This window comes from Heloderma suspectum, chromosome 1 (assembly GCF_057233095.1).
Source record: "Heloderma suspectum isolate Gila_16-S chromosome 1, 16-S_ref, whole genome shotgun sequence".
NCBI classification, from domain to species: domain Eukaryota; kingdom Metazoa; phylum Chordata; class Lepidosauria; order Squamata; family Helodermatidae; genus Heloderma; species Heloderma suspectum.
The window spans coordinates 273,733,147-273,752,693 of NC_139458.1; the positions used below are offsets into that span (position 1 = coordinate 273,733,147).

General features: G+C 42.9%; 2 protein-coding genes across 4 annotated transcripts in view; one reads left to right on the top strand and one right to left on the bottom strand.

Moving 5' to 3' along the window:
• Positions 1 to 17,251, top strand: PDIA6 (protein disulfide isomerase family A member 6). Of its 2 annotated transcripts, XM_084826632.1 has the most exons (14): positions 1 to 46; positions 79 to 129; positions 3,229 to 3,370; positions 5,967 to 6,024; positions 7,492 to 7,618; positions 8,347 to 8,453; positions 9,170 to 9,306; positions 10,788 to 10,902; positions 11,310 to 11,450; positions 12,743 to 12,827; positions 12,924 to 12,996; positions 13,425 to 13,583; positions 13,956 to 14,052; positions 15,482 to 17,251. In XM_084826632.1, exons 2-14 carry the CDS (start codon positions 96 to 98, stop codon positions 15,554 to 15,556), a joined length of 1,350 nt encoding a protein of 449 aa, XP_084682758.1. In that variant the 5' UTR covers positions 1 to 46; positions 79 to 95; the 3' UTR covers positions 15,557 to 17,251. The 2 variants fall into 2 exon arrangements, with proteins under 2 accessions (XP_084682758.1, XP_084682757.1); XM_084826631.1 differs by lacking the exon at positions 1 to 46 and having other exon boundaries at positions 62 to 129.
• ATP6V1C2 (ATPase H+ transporting V1 subunit C2) overlaps positions 17,058 to 19,547 on the bottom strand; it is a 24,787-nt gene continuing 22,297 nt past the window's right edge. For both annotated transcript variants that reach the window (XM_084826634.1, XM_084826633.1), the window contains exons 12-14: positions 18,397 to 18,494; positions 17,834 to 17,963; positions 17,058 to 17,658 (exon numbers count right to left, since the gene is read on the bottom strand). In XM_084826634.1, coding sequence (XP_084682760.1) covers positions 17,563 to 17,658; positions 17,834 to 17,963; positions 18,397 to 18,494 — 324 coding nt within the window. In that variant the 3' untranslated portion in view covers positions 17,058 to 17,562. The remainder of the gene's footprint in view (positions 17,659 to 17,833; positions 17,964 to 18,396; positions 18,495 to 19,547) is intronic.

Here is a 19,547-nt window from a genome sequence, read left to right on the forward strand (position 1 = left end):
GAAGCATCTGGCCCTCTTGGTGGAGGGGCTGGGTAGAATAGCGAGCGCGGGGGGGAAGGCGGGGGGAGTGTGCTGGAGCCTCGCGAGGGAGCAAGATGGGCGCGTTTGGCGGAAGACGCTTTTTGCTTGGTACGGGATGGCGGTGGGTGGGATGCTGTTGGTGGAGGAAGACAAGGTTAATCTCTTATTGATTGCAGGGGGGTTGCAATCGTTGCAAGGTGCTGGTGGGGCATGGGGGCTCCTAGGCCGATGGGGTGGGGGTGGGGAGTCAGTCCTGTTACCCGCAGTGTACAACCCGCATTGGTTTTCAATCTCGGGATCAAATATTTAGATTTAGTTCTGGATCACTGTGTGGGTCGGGAAGCTCTCCTCTTCCCCCCCCCCCCTTGGAATCGTCGCTGCATGTTGGAGTAGAATGCAAACATGTTAAAATCGGGGCAGGCGGCCGGACTACAAGTTCCGTAAAGCTGCTGCCCACTAGCCTTGCTGGTTGGGGCTGATGGGAGTTGTAGTACAAACTCTGGAGAGCCGCAAGTTGCCCACCCCTGTTTTAAAGGAAGGCGGCTCTGGCTTTTTACGCAGAATACTTTAGTTCAGCCTTCCCCAACCTGGCACCCTTCGGATGTGTTGGACTACAACTCCCAGCACCCACCAGCCAGCATGGGTGGCTGGAGGGTGCTGGGCGTTGTAGTGCAACACATCTGGAGGGTACCGGGTTGGAGAAGGCTCTGATTTGATGCTGACAGAAACAAAAGGGAGGTGCCTTAGGAGAGGCGTGAAGGGGAAGAGGACTGTCTGCTGCTAAAGAACATTACTTTTATTTATGTATTTATTATATTTGTATCCTGACCTTCTTTCCAAAGAGCTCAGGGTGGTGTGCAGGGTGGTTGTCTCCCCTTTCCTGCCTGATTTGTCCACGTGACAACCCTCTGAGGTAGGCTAGATGAGGCTGAAAAATAGTGAGTGGCCCAGGGTCAGTCAGTTGGCTTCATGGCTGAGTGGGGATTTGAACCTAGGCCTAGTCCAGCACTAACCATCACACCACATTGGCTTACAGTTATTCTGCATCCCTTCATCATTGTAGAACCAGAGGGCATCCAATGAAGCTGAATTGTGGGAGATTCAGCACAGACAGAAGGAATACACACAGTGCATAGTTAAACAGTGGAATTTGCTTCCTTAAGATGCAGTGATGCTCACCAACTTGGATGCCTTTATAAGGCCACTAGTCAGGACGGCTATATATTACCTGCAGATTCAGAGGTAGCCTGCCTCTGAATGCCAGTTCCTGGTGAACCCAAATGGGAGGGCGCTATTGCCTTTATAACCTGCTTCTGGGCTTCCCATAGGCAACTGGGTGGCCACTCTGGGAAGAGAATGCTAAGACAGGCTTTTGGACCGATCTAACAGGGCTCTTCTTACATTCTTACTTACGCTTATTTGGGAGTGAATCCTGTTGCATTCAAGTGGGACTTGTTCCTGACTAAATGCGTATGGTAGTGCAAGCCTTCTTGGTCCTGGTAAGCAAATGTAAGGTGATGAGCTTTCACATGTGGCGAAAGTTCTGTGACCTTAAGTCGTCAGCCTGTCCAGTGTAGCGGTCTCTCCTACGCATGCTAAGCTAGGCACATGCTCCTAAAATGCAGAACATAGAACAGACCAGGTTTCTGTGATCTTTTTTACAGGAAACGGCTTCAGTGCTACTGAAGGTGGTGCAAATGCTTTTGTAAGGCTTCTCTGTTCATACATTGAGTCAGACCCTTTCTAATCCAGAGCAGATACAATAGGTCTGACCGTTGTTCTGCAGCAACTTTGTATGGCTCGCCAGTTGCGGAAAGTAACCACGCACATCACTTGTAGACTTCATGCAGTGAGTTCTCAGGTTCTGATTTGGGAAGCTCTCTAGCAGGAAAATATAACTATTCTTACATTTTATAGAATGGCCTCTGTATGGGTGCATGTTGTTGGAATGAGTCATCACTGCAGCTTGCTGGTGGCCAATCCCATTAATTGGGTTATCCAGGAACTCTGTTCATGGAATCATCCACTCAGTAGGTTCTACTAGCAAGTAGTGAGGGGGACCCATTCCAACAAAGTGCTTTTTGCTTGGGATGGGTGTAATGGGTGGGGATTTTTTCTGGCACCCATCTCCAACCAGCCTTAAAATAACTGCTGATAAGCAGGATGCTTTGGCTGCAACAGGCTAACCTGGGCTCAACCTTTAGAACTGGATATGTGGGTACTAAAGACTGGATTTTCAAAAGGGATCAAGTGCTGACTGAGCTTGAATTTGTTTTCTTCATATCTTTAAAAAGACTTCTTGAAGAACACTAGGCATATTTTAATTAAATGCAGCTTTTGATTCAAATCCCCAGGCTGGTTAACAGTCATTTTAAAATGCCTCTAAAGCATAGCAGTAAAAATATATGCAGGATAATCAAGCATGCAGATTGCGCCAACCACCATTGGAAGCAGCGGTGCCTCTCCTGCATAGTGTGAGGTGCAGCGCGTTTCTGTGCGTACTTCCTTGGAAGTGAGTTCCACAGTGCCTGGTGGGGCTTATTCTCTAGTAAGTATGTCTAGAATTCCAGCCTTAGTTGGAGTGAATCCAGTCTGCATACAAAACCCTGGCTTAGGCTCAGTCCATTTAAGGTTAAGCAGTCAGGAGCGTTACCTCTGCGCAGTGCTAGCTGTGCCACGGTGTATCTTCAGGTAGCGTGCAAAAGTTATTTCGACCATACAAGCACATACCCAGTCTCTATGGCAGACCGGTTTATTTTGATTTTATTTGTTACATTTATATCCCACCTTTTTTCTCCAAGGAGCTCGAGATAGTGTACGTGATCCTCTTCCTCTCCATTTTATCCTCATAACAACCCTGTGTTGTTAGGCTTAGGTGGCCCAAAGTCACCCAGTGAGCTTCATGGCTGAGTGGGGAGTTGAACCCAGGTTTCTCGAGTCCCAGTTCAACACTCTAACCACTACACCATGCTAGCATCTTTATGCTTTGAGCTGTGGAGAGAGATTGTAAGCACCAAGGTATATCTCTTGTGGGTGTGTCGCTTAACCTCCCAGCAGTTCTTGTCCTGTTTGGATTGGTGGCACTTGATCAGGTTTCTCTTATGTTACTTTACCCCTTGTTTAGGGTTCTCTTGGCCATAAATGTAGCAAAGCTGCTGATTGTCTTTTGAAAGGTCTTTAATGTTGCTCTCTTTTTTTGTATTCTAGGAACTGTGAGCTGCACGCTCTTCCTAGCTGTTAACAGCTTGTATTCTTCCAGTGATGACGTTGTAGATCTAACACCAACAAACTTCAACAGGGAAGTCATTCAGAGTGACAGTTTATGGCTTGTAGAGTTCTATGCACCATGGTAAGCTTTCATTGACCCGTGTTCTTTGGACAATAATTACTACTGGCATATGTTCAGTTTACCACCTTCTCCGAATAGCTATGGGCTAGCCATAACCCTATGAACACTTCCTTTTATCCTGGCACAGAACGTCTGCCTAGAACTGCTGTGGTTACCATTAGGGATCTGGTTAGGCAAGTGTGTCCATGACAGACAAAGCCTGCTTCCACATGTTCACTGAACTTGTGAGTGGAGAGCAGGACCACACCTGTTAGTCCTGATGCTGACATGCCACTGGCCACACCCCTCTGGCAGCCATGTGTACTGTTTTGGTGAAAGAGTGTGTAGGGTTCTTTGTGCACTTGTGAACCTTGGTCCGTGTAGAGTTGCCAGTCACATAGAAATGGCTGCATGTTCAGGGAAATGTGTAACGCCAAATTTGTGGCTGCTGAAGGGTAGGATTTGCAGGGTGTACCAGTGGGCAAGGCTCCTGTTCTCGCACACGCACATACACCCATATGTATTCAATGTACATATAAGTGGAAATGTCTGCCACCCCTTATGTCTGTGTTTATCTTTATTATTTATTCGTTCGTTACGTTTATATCCCACCTTTCCTCCAAGGAACCCAAGGCGGCATACATGATCCTCCTCCATTTTATCCTCACAACAACCCTTTGGGGCACATTTGGCGGAGAGTTGGTGACTGGCTCAGTGTCACCCAGCGAGCTTCATGGCTGAGTCAAGACTTGAACCCGTAGCTCCCCAATCCTAGTCCAGCTCTCTCACTGCTACATCACAGTTTTGTGCACTACTAGCTTGCTGAAGTCTGTAGAATTTGAGAGCCCAACAGTAGGAATGCAGCCTTCTTATCAAGCCTGATTTGGCAGTCTTTTAAAATGAGTTAAACCTTGACAAACCAGGTAGTGTGCTTCTTAAAGTATGTATCATCTATGGGCATGTGACAGGAGAATCTCTCTTTTAACTTGCTTTTTCTTTTGTGTTTTTCAGATTCCCACCCTGTTAAATTTAGGGGGGCGGGATTAGCTGGAGGGCTGTACCAAGATGTAACCTAATGATTTTAGTTTCTTTGGCATGTGCAGAAAATACTAGGAAGGGTGTGGCTTTCTCTCCCAGGCTTTGATGAAGGTGAAAGTAGCACAAGTCTGTGACCTGGTTCACATGTTATGACAACCTTGAGTACAGGTTGTCGTTATGTGCAAGCCCTGCACTATGGTTTAACTATAACCTGATTTCACATGACACAACTGTGGCGTAATTTACTCTCAGGGGCCGTCGCATCATACATGGCACCCGTGGGTGCCCTTCCTTGCTGTGGCACGTCATGAATGCAGAGGGTTGTCTAACCCTCGAACAACCCTTTCTGCCTGGGTTCACAAGACATGACAAGCCACGGCCAGCCAGGCACCCATGGATTCCTTGCAGAAATAGTGGCTGCGGGTGCCCACACAGTGCAACAACCCCTGCAGGTAAGTTAAGCCATGGTGGCCTGTCGTCTTGTGTGAGGCAGGTCATTGGGTTGTTAACTATGAACAAGCTGTGAAGAGAACCCATAGTTGTCGTGGGTTGTGAACTCTGGGTTGTTCATGGTTCGCAACCCATAGTTAAGCCATAGTGCAGGGTTTGCATGTAGCAATAACCTATGATTCAACAATACGCCATACTCAACCCGTGCTCTGGATTGTCGTTACATATGAACCAGGCCTATGTCCCACTCTGTGCTGGGCTTTAGAGAGAGGCAGCAGCACAGTGACTCCACCTCTGCTTTGAGTTGCATGTAGAGCAGCTTTTCCCAACCTGCTGCCCTCCAGGAGTTTTGGACTACAACTCCCAGCCTCCCTGACCATTGGTCATGGTGGCTGGGGCTGATGGGAGTTGAAGACGAAAACTTCTGGAAGGCAGCGGTTTGGGGAAGGCTGCTGCAGAGAATTTGTGTTTGGAATGGGGTGAGTTAGTTTCTTCCCTCCCTGCCCCCATTCAGTTCTCTGCAATTTGTAAAGAACTTGACAGAAGGGAGGGAATCTTCTGTACACAGAGTCCGGGACCAGGGAAATCGCAACAGTGCCTGGACCCCTGGCTTACAGGGATTCATATTACTAGGTGAGCATGGGGGTTGCCATCTTTTTTCCTGGCAGAGGAGCTGCATCATTAGCAGGCAGGAATTCAAGAGATGCGCCAGTATGAAAATGCTGTGACGGAGCCACACCAGTTACATTTCTGCCTGTTGCGCACCTATTGAAAAGTGTAGCGCTTCTGCCGGGGAATTTGGGGGGTCGGGGGGGCAGCCTTTGGTGGGCAGCACTTCCATTTGCACAGTTGCACGTACTCGGAAGGCTCTGCTACAGACAGACACAGGTACCAAACGGCGTGGTGCGCTAGAGGACTAAAACGGAACCCCTGGTCATGCTTAAGATCTAATCACAATTTATTGTGTAGCCTAACGGTGTATTCCCAGCACGTGGCCTTGACAGGGTGCAAAAAAGACTGGCAGTGTGTATGCAAAGCACATTTAAGTATCTAGCTTCATATGGAGGCAGGGGGTTTATGTGATTTAGAATAAGTAATGTGCTTCCATTTTCTTTTTTCCTCCTGAAAGGTGCGGCCACTGCCAAAGACTGACCCCTGAATGGAAGAAAGCTGCAACAGCACTGAAAGTGAGTAACCTGCCCACCAGTGAAGTGTCTCCTTACTCAGTCAGAGCACTGCTCCATCCAGCCCAGAATTGTCTGCACTGACTGGCAGCAGCTCTCCCGGATCTCAGGCAGGGGTCTTTCCCAGCCCTGTCTGGAGTCACTGGGGATTGAACCTGGGACCTTTGGCATACAAAACAGGTGCTCTACCACTGAGCTATTGCCCTTGTCTGCCTTGTTGGTTGAAAAGCTGACTGTCATCAGCTGCCTTGGTACCACTTTTTTTTTTTTAAACTTGCATTGAACAAGCATAACATTTTACAGTCTTTCTTTTTAAAGTTCTGGAGTCTCGAGTGACATTTGGGATTATGAATATAGTATCTGGGATGTCCCATTTCATATGTAAAGATTTAGAGTGCAGCCTTGCATTCTATCTCATGGGTTCAGGGTTATTATAGTTAGGCTGCACCATTTAATTGGTTAGATCAGTTCAATTACAAAAATACTTAAGGGTGCAATCTTATGCCTGTTTAGACAGAGAAAGGGCTGGGAGTTGTAGGCCTTTTCTCTGTCTAAACATGCATAGGATTGCACCCTAATTAACTAAAAGGTTGCCCCCGCCACAAAACCTGAGCGCATCATTTAAAAACATGAGTGCTTCAGAAATATTTTATTCACATGCCAATGTATGCACATTTAATTGATGAATCATATGAATTCTACTTGATCAAGTAAAATTTCTTTAATAAGGATATATTACACCATATCCATTCAACATATTACACAACCATACAACATATTACACAGTTTAATCCCTTACAAACAACCTCATAAGATAGGTTAGGCTGAGAGTGACTTACTGCTATGTAGAATGGTGAGACATTAACACGAATTGTCCAGTGCTGGGGATAAATTGAACTTGGGTCTCCTGCTCTGTATGTTTCCTTACAGAGGAATCTATTAGTATTGCAATCGAACCAGAGGAGTGTGGTGGCACGCTTAGCACAACAGTTGTCTGGCATAATGGCAATTTAATCTACTTAGAGTGAAAAAAAATACGGCATCTTTAGGAGACCCTTGTAATCTCAGTACCATTAGCTAATTAAATGCAGTCACATACTTAGGCCTTTATGGGTTGGCTGTCACAGTAAATATGGGATTTTCTGGGATGTAATTTAAAGGGAATAAATGTATTCATACAGCCTCATTTTCTAATCTAATTAAAATTACTCTCCTATGATCTAGAGATAGCTCTTAGTTTTAGACAGCTTTATTAATGTCTATCTAAACAAAGACAGCAGTCCTGAAATTCTGTGTTCATGGATTGTTTCCTTGACTTATTACATCACTTTGGGCCAAGTTTAATGCACATGTGTTAGTTCAACAAAACATGCTATATAGAAGCCTGTGTCTTCCCCCCACCATTTTTTTAGAGGTTAGTTTTGTTCCTCAAGTGCCTTAATCGTAACTAACTGTTTTCCTTTCTTGCAGGGTGTTGTGAAAGTAGGAGCAGTTGATGCAGATAAACATCAGTCCCTAGGCGGCCAGTATGGTGTGAAAGGATTTCCCACTATCAAGATATTTGGTGCCAACAAGAACAAAGCAGAAGATTACCAAGGTACTTTTAAGTGGTACTTTTTATTGTTGTTGTTGAGTCTTGTGTACTTCATGGATAAGCACCGTAAGCAAAACTGCTTATGTTCTCTTGTTTCCAGCATATGGCCTGATTTGCGGCCCAGTGTCTTTAACGGCTTTATTAGTCCTGGCAGATGGGATTTCTCCTGATACATCAGTGCAGTGATTGAAGAAGCTGCATGGCTGTTTTTCTCCCTGCTGTTGAAAGTACTGGGGTGTCCTTCAAGGCTACCACTGAAAAGTGAACACCAGGGGCCTGCAACCTTTTCGTGTCACTGGGCACATTTGGAATTTTGAGAGAGTGTCATGGGTGCTCTCACAAAATGGGCTGCCATGAGGTTTGGCCATTCATGAAATGGCTACCATATTGGGTGTGGCCAGTCACAAAACACTCGCAGAAGGCGAACCGGAGAGACTAAAATAAAAATAACTTGCTCAAGAACCTCAGTGCGAGGCAAAGGTGGGGTCTGAACTCCTAGAGAGCACTACTTTGTTTTGCAGCATGTCAGTGTTGCAGTTAAAATAATAAAAACCTTAAAAATAGTAAGAAATAAAATAAAAATTAGGAAGGGTAAGGATCCTGGCAGGTGCCAAGAGAAGTGCCTGGGGGCAAATTGGTGTCCAGAGGCACCACTTTGGAGACCCCAGGTGTAGACGTGTGGGGAGTCTTAACTTTACTGCTTAGCATTCTGTCTCTCTCTTGTGCCTCAGGGGCCAGGACAAGCGATGCTATCGTTGATGCTGCTTTAAGTGCTCTCCGGTCACTGGTAAAAGATCGCCTTAGTGGTAGAGGAGGTGGATATAGCTCTGGAAAACAGGTACTTCCAGGCAGTAATAACCTATTGCTTTTTTCAGAGACCCAGTCATGAGTGTGTTTTCCAGGTAGGAGTTCTTGCATGAAGATACTAGAAGTTAAACGGAGAATTCTTTGGAGAGAGAGAGAAAAATGCTGGAATTTTAATGATGGGCTTTAAAAGGATATTTTTAACAGTTGGAACTGAAGCTATTGTAAAGTGTAAGCAGTATGTTTGCTCCTTTAAAACTCTTAAATAGCACACAGGTTGAACTGTTCAAATGCTGAGAAATAGCAAGTGGAATTGTCATTTGCCTGTGAAGAATTTATGGCATGTTGTACGTGTATCAAAATGTGGAGGACGGGATAATAAGAATAGAAGAGTGTAATTTGGGGTGTAATAAATGGCAAGGAATGGAACTGCAAAGAAAAGTCTAATAGAACCTCTTGTGGTTTTAACAGTAACATCGCCACCGTGGTCTGCAAGGCAAAATGCTTTCAAAAGCATGCTTAGAAATGGCTTAGAAAGGGAAGGCTGGGTAGACATGACTCCAGACTGGACAAGGCTCCCATTAACAGCTGTGTGGATGCTGTGAAGGATGGATGCTTCATGCGTGTGCACATACACACCTAGCTGAAAATCAGACCTCCGTGTATATGTGCCAAGTTACCATTGCCAGGTTGTGCGGACGGTGTTCAGATTTAATTTAGGCTGTTTTGTGTTTGTGATTCAAACTACAGAGCAGCCATGAAAGTGGAGGTTCAAGCAAAAAGGATGTGATCGAGCTGACAGACGACACCTTTGATAAGAATGTCTTAAATAGCGATGACATCTGGCTGGTAGAATTTTATGCTCCTTGGTGTGGACATTGCAAAAAGTAAGTAAAGGCTCTCTAGGCCCTGAGTCAAAGGTGTAATTAGTCGGTGTGCAAACTTGAAACAGACATTAGTCGAAGTTGTGTTTTGGAGTAAGGACATCAAGGGTAGAATCCAGTAGGGGCCCATTTGCACTCGGCCAGCCCCGCCAGCTCCAGTCCACACATGGCCAGCCCAGCCAGCCCAGGCCCATGTGTGACTGTGATATAACGCTTCCGGGGGCAACCCCAGCGTGAACAGAAATGCTGGTTTCTGGAAGGGGCGTTGAGGCTTGCCCCCGGAAGCGCTTTATTACAACCACTGACAGACCTGGGTCGGCAGGACTGGCCACATGCAGAGTGGGGTTGGCTGCATGTGTGAGGTCCTTATTGGATACTGTCCTGACAGTGCCATCTTATACACATGCCTACTCAGAAGTAAGCCCATTCAGTGGGCTCATTTCCAGGTAAATGAGCACAAGATTGCAGCCTAAATTGCCCTTCAGCTTTTTAATGTTAGAAATGAATGCACATCTTCATGGGGTTCTCTCTCTCTTCGTTTTGATGCGGTGCTCCTTGGCACCAGCTATCCTTCTGCTATTTTATTTATTTTAAATTATTTTTAGCAGCTTTTAAGGATGGAACTCTCCCAAGGCAGAGTGCAAGATAAAAAACATACGACTTGGATATAATGCAGTTCAATAAGCACATATTCGATACAAATTTATAAAAACGGTGATTACCAATAAAAACCCATAAAAACAGAAATTGCCCATAAAACCAGCAGCCCAAAACCGTATGGGAAGGCCAGCAAAAACAAGTGGGTCTTCAGAGCTTTCCAAAAGACCTACAAAGAAAGATTCTGACAAACCACCGATGAAAGCTGATTCCGGAGGTTTGGGGCTATGGCTGCAATGGCCCTCTCTCTTGTATCGCTAACCACCCTTGGTAGCAGGCAGGAGAGAAGGATCTCTGTTGATCAACATCAACAGTGCAGGCAGGCTGGTACAGGAGAAGGTCGTCCTTCTAATTTGTGATCACAGCTAAGCCCAAGATAAAGCTTGCTGTAAATCTAATAGCCTGTAGAATATTTTATAATCATAGAATAGTAGGAATCATAGAATAGTAGGGTTGGAAGGGGCCTATAAGACCATCGAGTCCAACCTCCCTCCAATTAATCATTCTAATCTCACAATTGTAGCTTTAAAAAAAAATTCAGTGACCTACAGTGCAATCCTGTGCATGATTACCTGGAAGTAAATCCCATCATGTTCAGTGCTGTTTACTCTCAAATAAATGCACACAAGATTGCTGTCCTGGTCCCCTAAGAACTTAACAGTCTAAAATATTTTCTCCATCCTACTCTCAACTTGAAGCTAACTGGCATTGTTCAATCACTTTCTCTTTCTTCAGTCTTGTTTTTTTTAATTCTGATGTGCCTTTTGCCAGTTACCACTGGTCTTTAAAAAACAAACATGCACACGCACAAAACTTTCTTCCCACAGTTTAGAGCCAGAATGGGCATCAGCTGCAACAGAAGTGAAGGAGCAAACCAAGGGAAAAGTTAAATTGGCTGCCGTAGATGCTACAGCGAACCAGGTGTTAGCAAGCCGATATGGGGTGAGTAGATACTGCAAGCAGTAATGCCAGTGCTTTTTCATGTACTGCCCCCATTTCATACAGAGGGGAACTGGTCTCTTTCTAATGACTAAGAGGATTTTTTAAATTGAATATGTTCAGCACTGACTTGTGCAACTTAACTTACTTCATTTTAAACTACAGAGTGAGAGCACAACCAGTTTGTCCCATGTCAGGAAGGGTTGTTTTTTTTTTAAACACAGGGACATGTATGCAATGGTTCCTGTGTTTGCATGTGACTCCCATTAGTGGATTCTGCAAAAGTACAGTTTCTTACAGTGCACCTAAGATAACTTAATTTTAGTTTTTAAACCATATACTATCTAGATGGCTATTTCTTCTGATCAGTCTGTCACCCTGATTTGTTCCTATTTGAAACCTTATTCCAGATCCGTGGGTTTCCTACCATAAAGATCTTCCAGAAGGGAGAAGACCCAGCTGATTTTGATGGAGGAAGGACAAAGTCAGATATTGTTGCTCGTGCTCTGGACCTTTTCTCAGAGAATGCACCAGCACCTGAACTCCTAGAGGTATCTTTCTCCTGATAAACTAAACTAATTCCTTCCCAGCTTACTTTTTAGTATTTAGAGATGGGACCTGCAACACAATGTTGTAGTTTGGGACGCTTCTGTTCAGTGTGCCACCCTGCCATGCCTTCTTTCAGGATACTCTGTTCTATTGGCTCTTCTCCCCCAACAGACATGCAGCATTCCATGGATGCTGAGCATGCTCGGTATTGTCTGGGCCATTTTGTGGGCTTTTGCTCTTGGACTGTTTTTTCCCCTGTAACTTTGTTCTACTTCTGCAAGCATTTGGGTTCCCTTGGGCATGATGATGCCTCCCTCTTGTTTCTTAGTAGCCTCCTTTTGGCTACATAGCCATCATAACTTAGCATCGGAGTTTTCTATTAGTGTATATGATTTTTAACTGAAGAAAAGACTGGTGAGAAATTAAGCATGTTCTCTTACTGGATTTCTGTACTTGGGTCTGGGATAGAAAATTACAATACTACCTTCATACATTTCATGTGGTTGGAAACAAACCTTCTAGGATATCATTCCTCCTACACATACGCGTGCACACGCGCGCGCACACAGGGCAGTATCCATTGTTGCCCATGTGCTAGCGGGGCCCACTGCAAGTGCAATAGGTACTTCTGAGCAACTGCAGAAACAAGCTGAAATGCTAGTTTCTGGAATGAGAGAGGTCAGCACAGCTCCCTTCTGAGAGCTCCACTGACCTTTCCCATTCCAGAAATGAGTGTTTCAGCTCGTTTCCATGGTTGCTGTAAGAAGCATTAGCACATCATCTGCGGAGGCACATGGGCAGCATTGGATGCTCTCCACTATTTTACCATTGGCGTGTATATTGCGTGTAGTAAGCAACAAAAGCTGTCTTTTTACTTGCTATTAAAGGCTTTGAAGCAATGGGTTCTTTGAAAATCCATTGGCGTGTTGGAAGCACTTCATGTGAGTTAATTATAACAAAAGTTGCTCATGGACTTTTTCAGAATATAGATTCTGAAGTCTCCTTGATTGCCTGAGCAATCTTGGCAGTTTCTAAGGCTGTCCTAGGCACTCATGATGTTGGAGCAACTAAAGTCAAATGGTAGATAGGATTGCTCTGATGTTCTTGGCTGCAAAACTGCTCTGACATGAGCACAGATAAGCCAATCACATTGGGGAAATAGAGCAGTTGGAGGCGGAGTAGGCTTTATGGAAGAATGAAACTATAGCCTGTCGCTGTAATCTTTTCATTAGTACTTTTTAATTTTAATTAGTACTTTTGTGGGTGGTAAGGCATTTGTTTCTCTCTCTCTTAGATTATTAACGAAGATGCCTTGAAGCAAACTTGTGATGCTCACCAGCTCTGTATCATTTCTGTCTTGCCCCATATTCTTGACACAGGTGAGCAAGAAGATGCATTTTCCCCTCTTACTGTATATTTCTAATGCTGGTATCAAACATGGTCCTTCCTTTTTTCAATTTCTATCTATCAAACAGGAGCTACAGGTAGAAATTCCTACTTGGAAGTCATGTTGAAAATGGCAGACAAATACAAAAAGAAGATGTGGGGGTAAGGACAGGTTATTTTGAAATATAACAAAAGGCATATACTTTGAGAAAATAACTGCCCTATCCATGATATAGTTTTCTTTTTTTATGCAGAGCGGTCATTTTATTATGCGAAAGAATGTGCCCCGGTAAATTTCCTGTAGAAATAAAAATATGGGGACAGCTATAAAGCTACTGTGGGCCTGTGTAGATTTAACACTAGCTTAGCTGTTAACTGGAGACAAGAGACTAGAAGTGGGTTGTATGCTTTGCAAAACTCCCCCTGTTTCCTTCCCTCTCTCCCATCCTGCTTCAGTGTTGTATCTCATTGGTGTTAACAGATACTGGAAAGTGCAGGGGCTCCCAAACTAGTTTGTGCACATAAACATGAGAACTGATCTTCATGTACAGTTGCTATGACACATGTATCGCAACTCTTTTTTTCCTAAGGTGGCTGTGGACAGAGGCTGGAGCACAGTCTGATCTCGAAAATTCCTTGGGAATTGGAGGATTTGGATACCCGGCCATGGCAGCAGTTAATGCTCGAAAGATGAAGTTTGCACTCCTGAAGGGATCTTTCAGTGAGCAAGGGATTAATGAATTCCTTAGGTACAAGTATTGCATCTTTACGTTTGTTCCTCTGTTAGTACCTAAATAGCAAGAAGATTTGTGTTATCTGCTGGGTTTGGACAAACATTGTTTGGTATCAATAGCGGCCAAAAACATGACTGTACTTGAAAATAATTCTTGGGGTTGTTTTATTTTCCTGTTTCTGTTAGGGCTCATATGCTTGGCTTTGAATAAATCTTTCAAAACATGTTTGGTAACTTTTTTTCTCTTTGGTATAGCAAATGAAACAAGTAGACTATATATTGCCGATTGGATAGTGAAAAGCATTATGATCTCTCAGGCCTAGCTTGTGCAGTCTGTCTGGTAGTTATGTAGAAAATTCTAAATTTGCTTTGAATCTTCTCCTTTTAGGGAACTCTCTGTTGGTCGTGGGTCTACAGCACCAGTAGGTGGGGGGGGGTTCGCAAAGATTAACACAGTAGAGCCATGGGATGGCAAAGATGGTGAGGTAAGAGGCACCTTTTTTATCTCTACGAATGTGAGCATTATATTTGAACTTACATTAGGGCTCGTGGGGCTCTTTAGGAATCCTGTCTTTCAAGGAAATTGCTATTGATCACTTTCATCAGTAGCAATTCAGACATGAATGTTATGAGAAGGAGTTTTCGTTTCAGTCTGCTTGTTCTCAGATCAATTTAATGACATCGTAAAAATCTGTTTCTTTCCATAAAAGGTGAAAACTTTGATTTTCACCCTTATTTCCCATTTAGATTATTGCTATATCTTTCTTTTCCGCCATCTACCTCATCTCTGAAAAAACTCCTTGCTTTCGAGTTAAGCTGAATGTCCTTGTTCTCTTCTGTTTTTCACTCTTAAGCTGTGAACATGTTTTGTTCTCTTTTGCTGGTATCCTTGCCTCTCTGTATTCAGTTTGAGCCCTTCTAATTCTCTTCCTGTGCAGGCTTCTCTGCATTTTTTCCCTGCATGCATGAATGCAAGTTGCTCACCAGGCTTTTGACCCGGCTTCCTGTCTTTCCCTTCTTCGCTTACAGTTCTGTCCTTGAGAATTCCTTGACATTGTCACAGCTCCTCTTTTTTTTTGTTTCCCATCCATTTTATATTGGTCCAGCTGTATTGCTGTTCTCTGTTACTCAGCCTATAGTTAGCTTTGACTACTTCCCCCTTTCCCCTTTTGTATGATGTGTCTATTAATTGTGACCCTACAAAGTCTTGTTACAAACCGCTGTACAAAATCTTAAAGAAATCTATAAGGCTGCTAACCATAACTTTAAAAATGTCTGATTACTTTCTGTTTGCTGCTGTTACTGAGTAAAATATATTACTAAAGAGACTGAAGAAACCCTGCCAGTATCAGAGCTTGTCAAGATTTTAATGAGCTCCATACTACGCTGTGAATGTTTCTAGTATGAGAACGCTCTAGCTTAAATTGTATAGGTAAATCCTAATTTGGGGGTAAATCCACTTAAGTAGTAGTATGGGATTTATACACTTCAGTACAGATTTCTCAAAGGTGTAAGGCTGTGTTGGTGGATTGTACAGCACCTGTCTGTAAGGTACCATAGAACAGTTAGGTCTTCCTTTTAGAATGAAGAAGTCACCTGCAGCAGTGGCTCACCTAAGTATAGACCAGGGGTGGGCAACTGGTGGCCCTCCAGATGTTTTAGCCTACAACTCTCATCATTCTTCACCATTGGTTATGCTGTCAAGGGCTGATGGAAGTCTGGGCTTCCAGATGCTTTGGCCTACAAGTTGCCCACCCCTAGTATAGACTGTATTTTTGCCAGTCGTGTAAACTCTTGTCATAGTTGAAACACATCACAAGGTTCTGAATTTGATCAAAGAAATGTATGGAGACATCAGTTGTGGTATCTGAATAAATGCCTATTTAATTCATACTCTGCTTAATTGTCTCATAGCTACCAGCTGAAGAGGATATTGATCTCAGTGACATAGATCTTGATGACTGGGATATTGGGAAGGATGAATTGTGAGAGCTTGAAGACATTTTGTTTCTTGAGAGACTTTGGGCTGTAGTTTGACGGAACACTGCTTTACATCACACGGACATACCGGTGACCTTTTTACTGAGAGAGAGAAGCCCTCAGTCAGCTGTTGGAAACACTGTTAATAGTGTGCCTCTCAAGAAAAAACATCTCTAAAATTCTATGAATTTTTTTGTATTGAGTAAAATTGATTGTATCCTGTGCAACAGACATTTTGAGGATGACACTGATCTTTCATTGAAATACTCCTACTTTGGCTTTTGTCCAGCTGGTATGTGGTGGTTAACAGTGACTTGAGACTTTTATTGTAACTAGTTTTAAAATGTGACCTATTTCCTCTCCCAAAAGCTAGTTGCTCTAGCCATTTCAATGAAAGAATAAAACAATATTTTTGACACACTGTGTCAGTGTTGTACAATGTACAGAGCTCCATCGTTTGCCAAACCAGTGCAATGTTTCAGGTCTCGTTTTGCAGTGAACATTTGATAGCACAGATAATTAATCTATATAGGTCATTCAGCATGTAGCTCTTTGTTAGAGAGGATACTTCTCGTCTCTCCTTTTTGGAGCTTGCGGGCTTCACAGAAGTCACATACTGCTTGAAAATGTGCTGGGGAGTGCCCATGGCAGATATACTCTTGACATGAACGTTATCATTTGGAATGGGAATGCAGCATGATGCTGATCTGGGAAAGGGGTTGATCTCCATGCCAGCTGAACAGTGTGACTTACTGAAGAGTCTCCTAGTATGGTATTCCTGTTGTGTCTGATGAAGAATGTACCCAGGCAACCTAGACCCATTCTTCCAGATTGTTTTTGATTTAGCTGCCATACAGAGGGACACCTCTCATCTCCCCCAGTCATTGTGTGTGTCATAGTTTCTTTGTAGGGAATGTGTGGAAAAAACCCAGTGTGCCAGTATTAAATGAATACTTCTTGAAGAGAGAAGTAACAGCTATTCTTTCTATAGAGAACTTACCTTGTATAGCATGATTTTGGCCAATTCCTTACTTAATACGCTTATTTCACCTTTTTGTAAGCTACCCTTTGAGAAAGGTTTATAAAGTAGTAGACCTATGTTATTTTCCATCCTGTACAGACTTAAATTATTACATTTTACTGTGAGATTAGATTATGGTTGTTGTGTGCATTGCAACTCTAACAATGGGGGATTAATTTTAAGAACTAAATGCAGGAGATGCACTTGAACTACACTGCCTTGTAAAGATACACTTCCTCCAGCAAACTGGCAACATGGATTAGATTTCCAGCGCTGTGCTTTATTAGTTGGTTGCGGGACATCCTCCTCCCCCCGCCCTTTTACCAAACATTGAATTAACTGGGGAAATTAGTAGCTTAGCTGAATCAGTTCTCATTAATAGAGATAATCAGTTCTCTGCCTGGATTCCTCTTAAATGCTAAACTAAAACAACTGAGCAGATTAGGATTAACACCTCAGAACACCACCACCGCTCTCCAGTTACCTGTTCTAGTGCTCAACTTTAATGCAAGGGTGCGTATCTGCTGTGCTGATTGAATCTGCATGTTAAACAGCTAACAGATCCATGACTTAAGAGTAGTTGATCATATTAACCACCAGATATTTCTTGATTTTATTTAAAATCCTGGTTTAGAACTTTTTTGTAACTTACACACACAAAAAATAAATACAACTGTAACACAATTGCCTTGTGAAGCATGTTTTCTAACATGATCAGAAAAGGCTTCCAGAATCTTAACACTTAAAATGGAAGAGGGAAACATTACTGTATCTGCATAGTTGAGCCAAACCTACTATCAACACTTGCTTAAAATTATTTGGTCCTCCAGCACAAAAAGGGGCTGCACTCCCGTCCTGTGGTCCCTTAGTACTGTGTGTTTTTTTTTTTTTAAAAACCATTGGGGTGGAGGTGCTTGCATATCACTTTCATTGTTCATGAACAATCAGATACTAAAATACTGGAGGACAAGTCATGCTGTAAGTCAGGCATCTCTTAGTTGCAATCAAGAAGGCTGAGGTCAATCTTGAAATAAACATAAGGATAGTAGTCTTGATTGCTTAACTGTAAGCCAGGAATGTCCACAGAGGTCTGGGGAAAGATTCAAAAACATAACTAATGTAGGACACTAACTTTAAGGTATAGGCACATTAAAGTTTTTAGGGCATAGTGGTAAGCTGAAAGTGACGGCAAGATTGTGTTGAGTACCACTTGAAAAGAATCTGAAAAGACGTTTTGTCTTTCATTCAATAGAATGAACACTTACATCCATTATACTGGCTGCTGCTACTTCATCCAGATGTTTGAAGACTGCATTAAGGACATCTCTCAGCCTTTTTGCAGATTTCTTGTTGGGCTGAAGTAGCATTGTCTGAAAATTCACTGGCAGTCCATACCTTTTTAAAATTTAAAGCACTGTGGTAAGCTGTCAAGAAATACCTGATTACATGCTGAATGCAACTGAATACTAATGTCAACTATTTCCATCTAACTTCTTTTTCCTGCTTATTCTGGAACAAGCTGCCTATTCCAGTGCAGAAAGTTCGTAACCTGAAGACTATTTTTTTTTCTGAAGTCTTAACCAGCATCAGACATTTCCTGTTTTCCCTTATTTATAATATCAAATTTGCTTAACTGCAAACAGCTCCCATCCCTATATTGTTTTTTAGAGTACATTTCAGGATGATATAGCCAAATTGATTTCAGTGAGAAAGTTAAATACATGCTTAAATTTTTTCCACTGCAATCAGTGGGCTTCTGGAAGTGTTGACCTTGGATTGTATCTTTCTCTCAAGAAAATTGATCCCTAATATACATTCACCCACTTACCGGAGGACAGATTCTGAGAAAACTCTAAGAGCCTTTATGTGAATCCAAGCCACAAATGCTTCACTGAAGTTCACCTTTAACCAGCGCAATAGTGGGCCCTTTGATGAGAAAAAAGGTACATTGTACTTTTATTTGGAAACACAAATACTGTAATTTCTATAAGATGTGCATAAAATGTTGTTAGCTATATGTATGGCTAAAGTCTGATCTAGGGCTTTCCATACAATATAAATACTGCTTCCCCACCCCCTATGCTCACCCTGCCCCTACCATTAGGCATTAGACAAGTGGCAGAATGCAAGGTATCATTCAAGGTCAGAAAATTGTTGGTTATTTAAGGAGCATTCCTATGCATGTTTAGACAGAAAGAAGTCCTACAACTCCCAGCATTCTCCATGCTGGGAGTTGTAAGACTTTTATCTGTCTAAACATGCATAGGACTGCACCCTCAGTTTATTATTATTATACTTTTACCACCATGATGGCTGTTGTTTGAATCTTCTGCTTAAGGTATCAACATGTCTTGCCCAGCTTCTGGATGCCAAAAGACACAATACCCCATCTTTGTACATTGCTGCAAGGCATTACTTTATTTGGGCTCCTCTCTTTTACTTTAAAAAATGGTGGGGGTGGGGGGAGATGTGCTCCTACTTTCCATTATTGCAGTACACAGCCTTAAAACTTAAAAGGGGGTAGAGGAAAACTTCCATAGAAAAGTGGAGGTGTTGCTTTAGAGGAGAGGTTAATCTTGCTAGTGCTTGAGTTTTAAAAGGTCATGAAGTGCACATATACTTGAATATTACAGTGGAGGAGCATTTAGCCTCTAAAGATGAAAGAACAGCTCTAAAGTAGATAAAATAGATTTGACATGGTGGGAGAGAGGAACTGTCATTTGTGACCAGTGATAGCACAAGAAGTAGTCAGTCAAAAGATGGACATGATACCTGTGCAATCACATTCCACACTGCACTGAAAGTAACAACCGAGTGACTAGTAGGGGGTGAATCAGACTATTCAGATTTTTTTAAAGTGATATCAAAATTATCTTAAGTACAGCTATGTAACTAGTTACTGCACAATTATTTCACTAAAAATATGATCTTGGAAAGCCCTTAAGGTATTCAGCCAGCCAGGGTATTAGTCCTGCATAA

Excerpts from the sequence above, each read along its gene's own strand:
- PDIA6 (XM_084826632.1), top strand. The coding sequence starts at position 96 with ATGGGCGCGTTTGGCGGAAGACGCTTTTTGCTTG. Across the intron at positions 9,307-10,787 it reads TGGTGTGGACATTGCAAAAA|TTTAGAGCCAGAATGGGCAT; the intron begins GTAAGTAAAGGC and ends TTCTTCCCACAG. Across the intron at positions 11,451-12,742 it reads CAGCACCTGAACTCCTAGAG|ATTATTAACGAAGATGCCTT; the intron begins GTATCTTTCTCC and ends TCTCTCTCTTAG.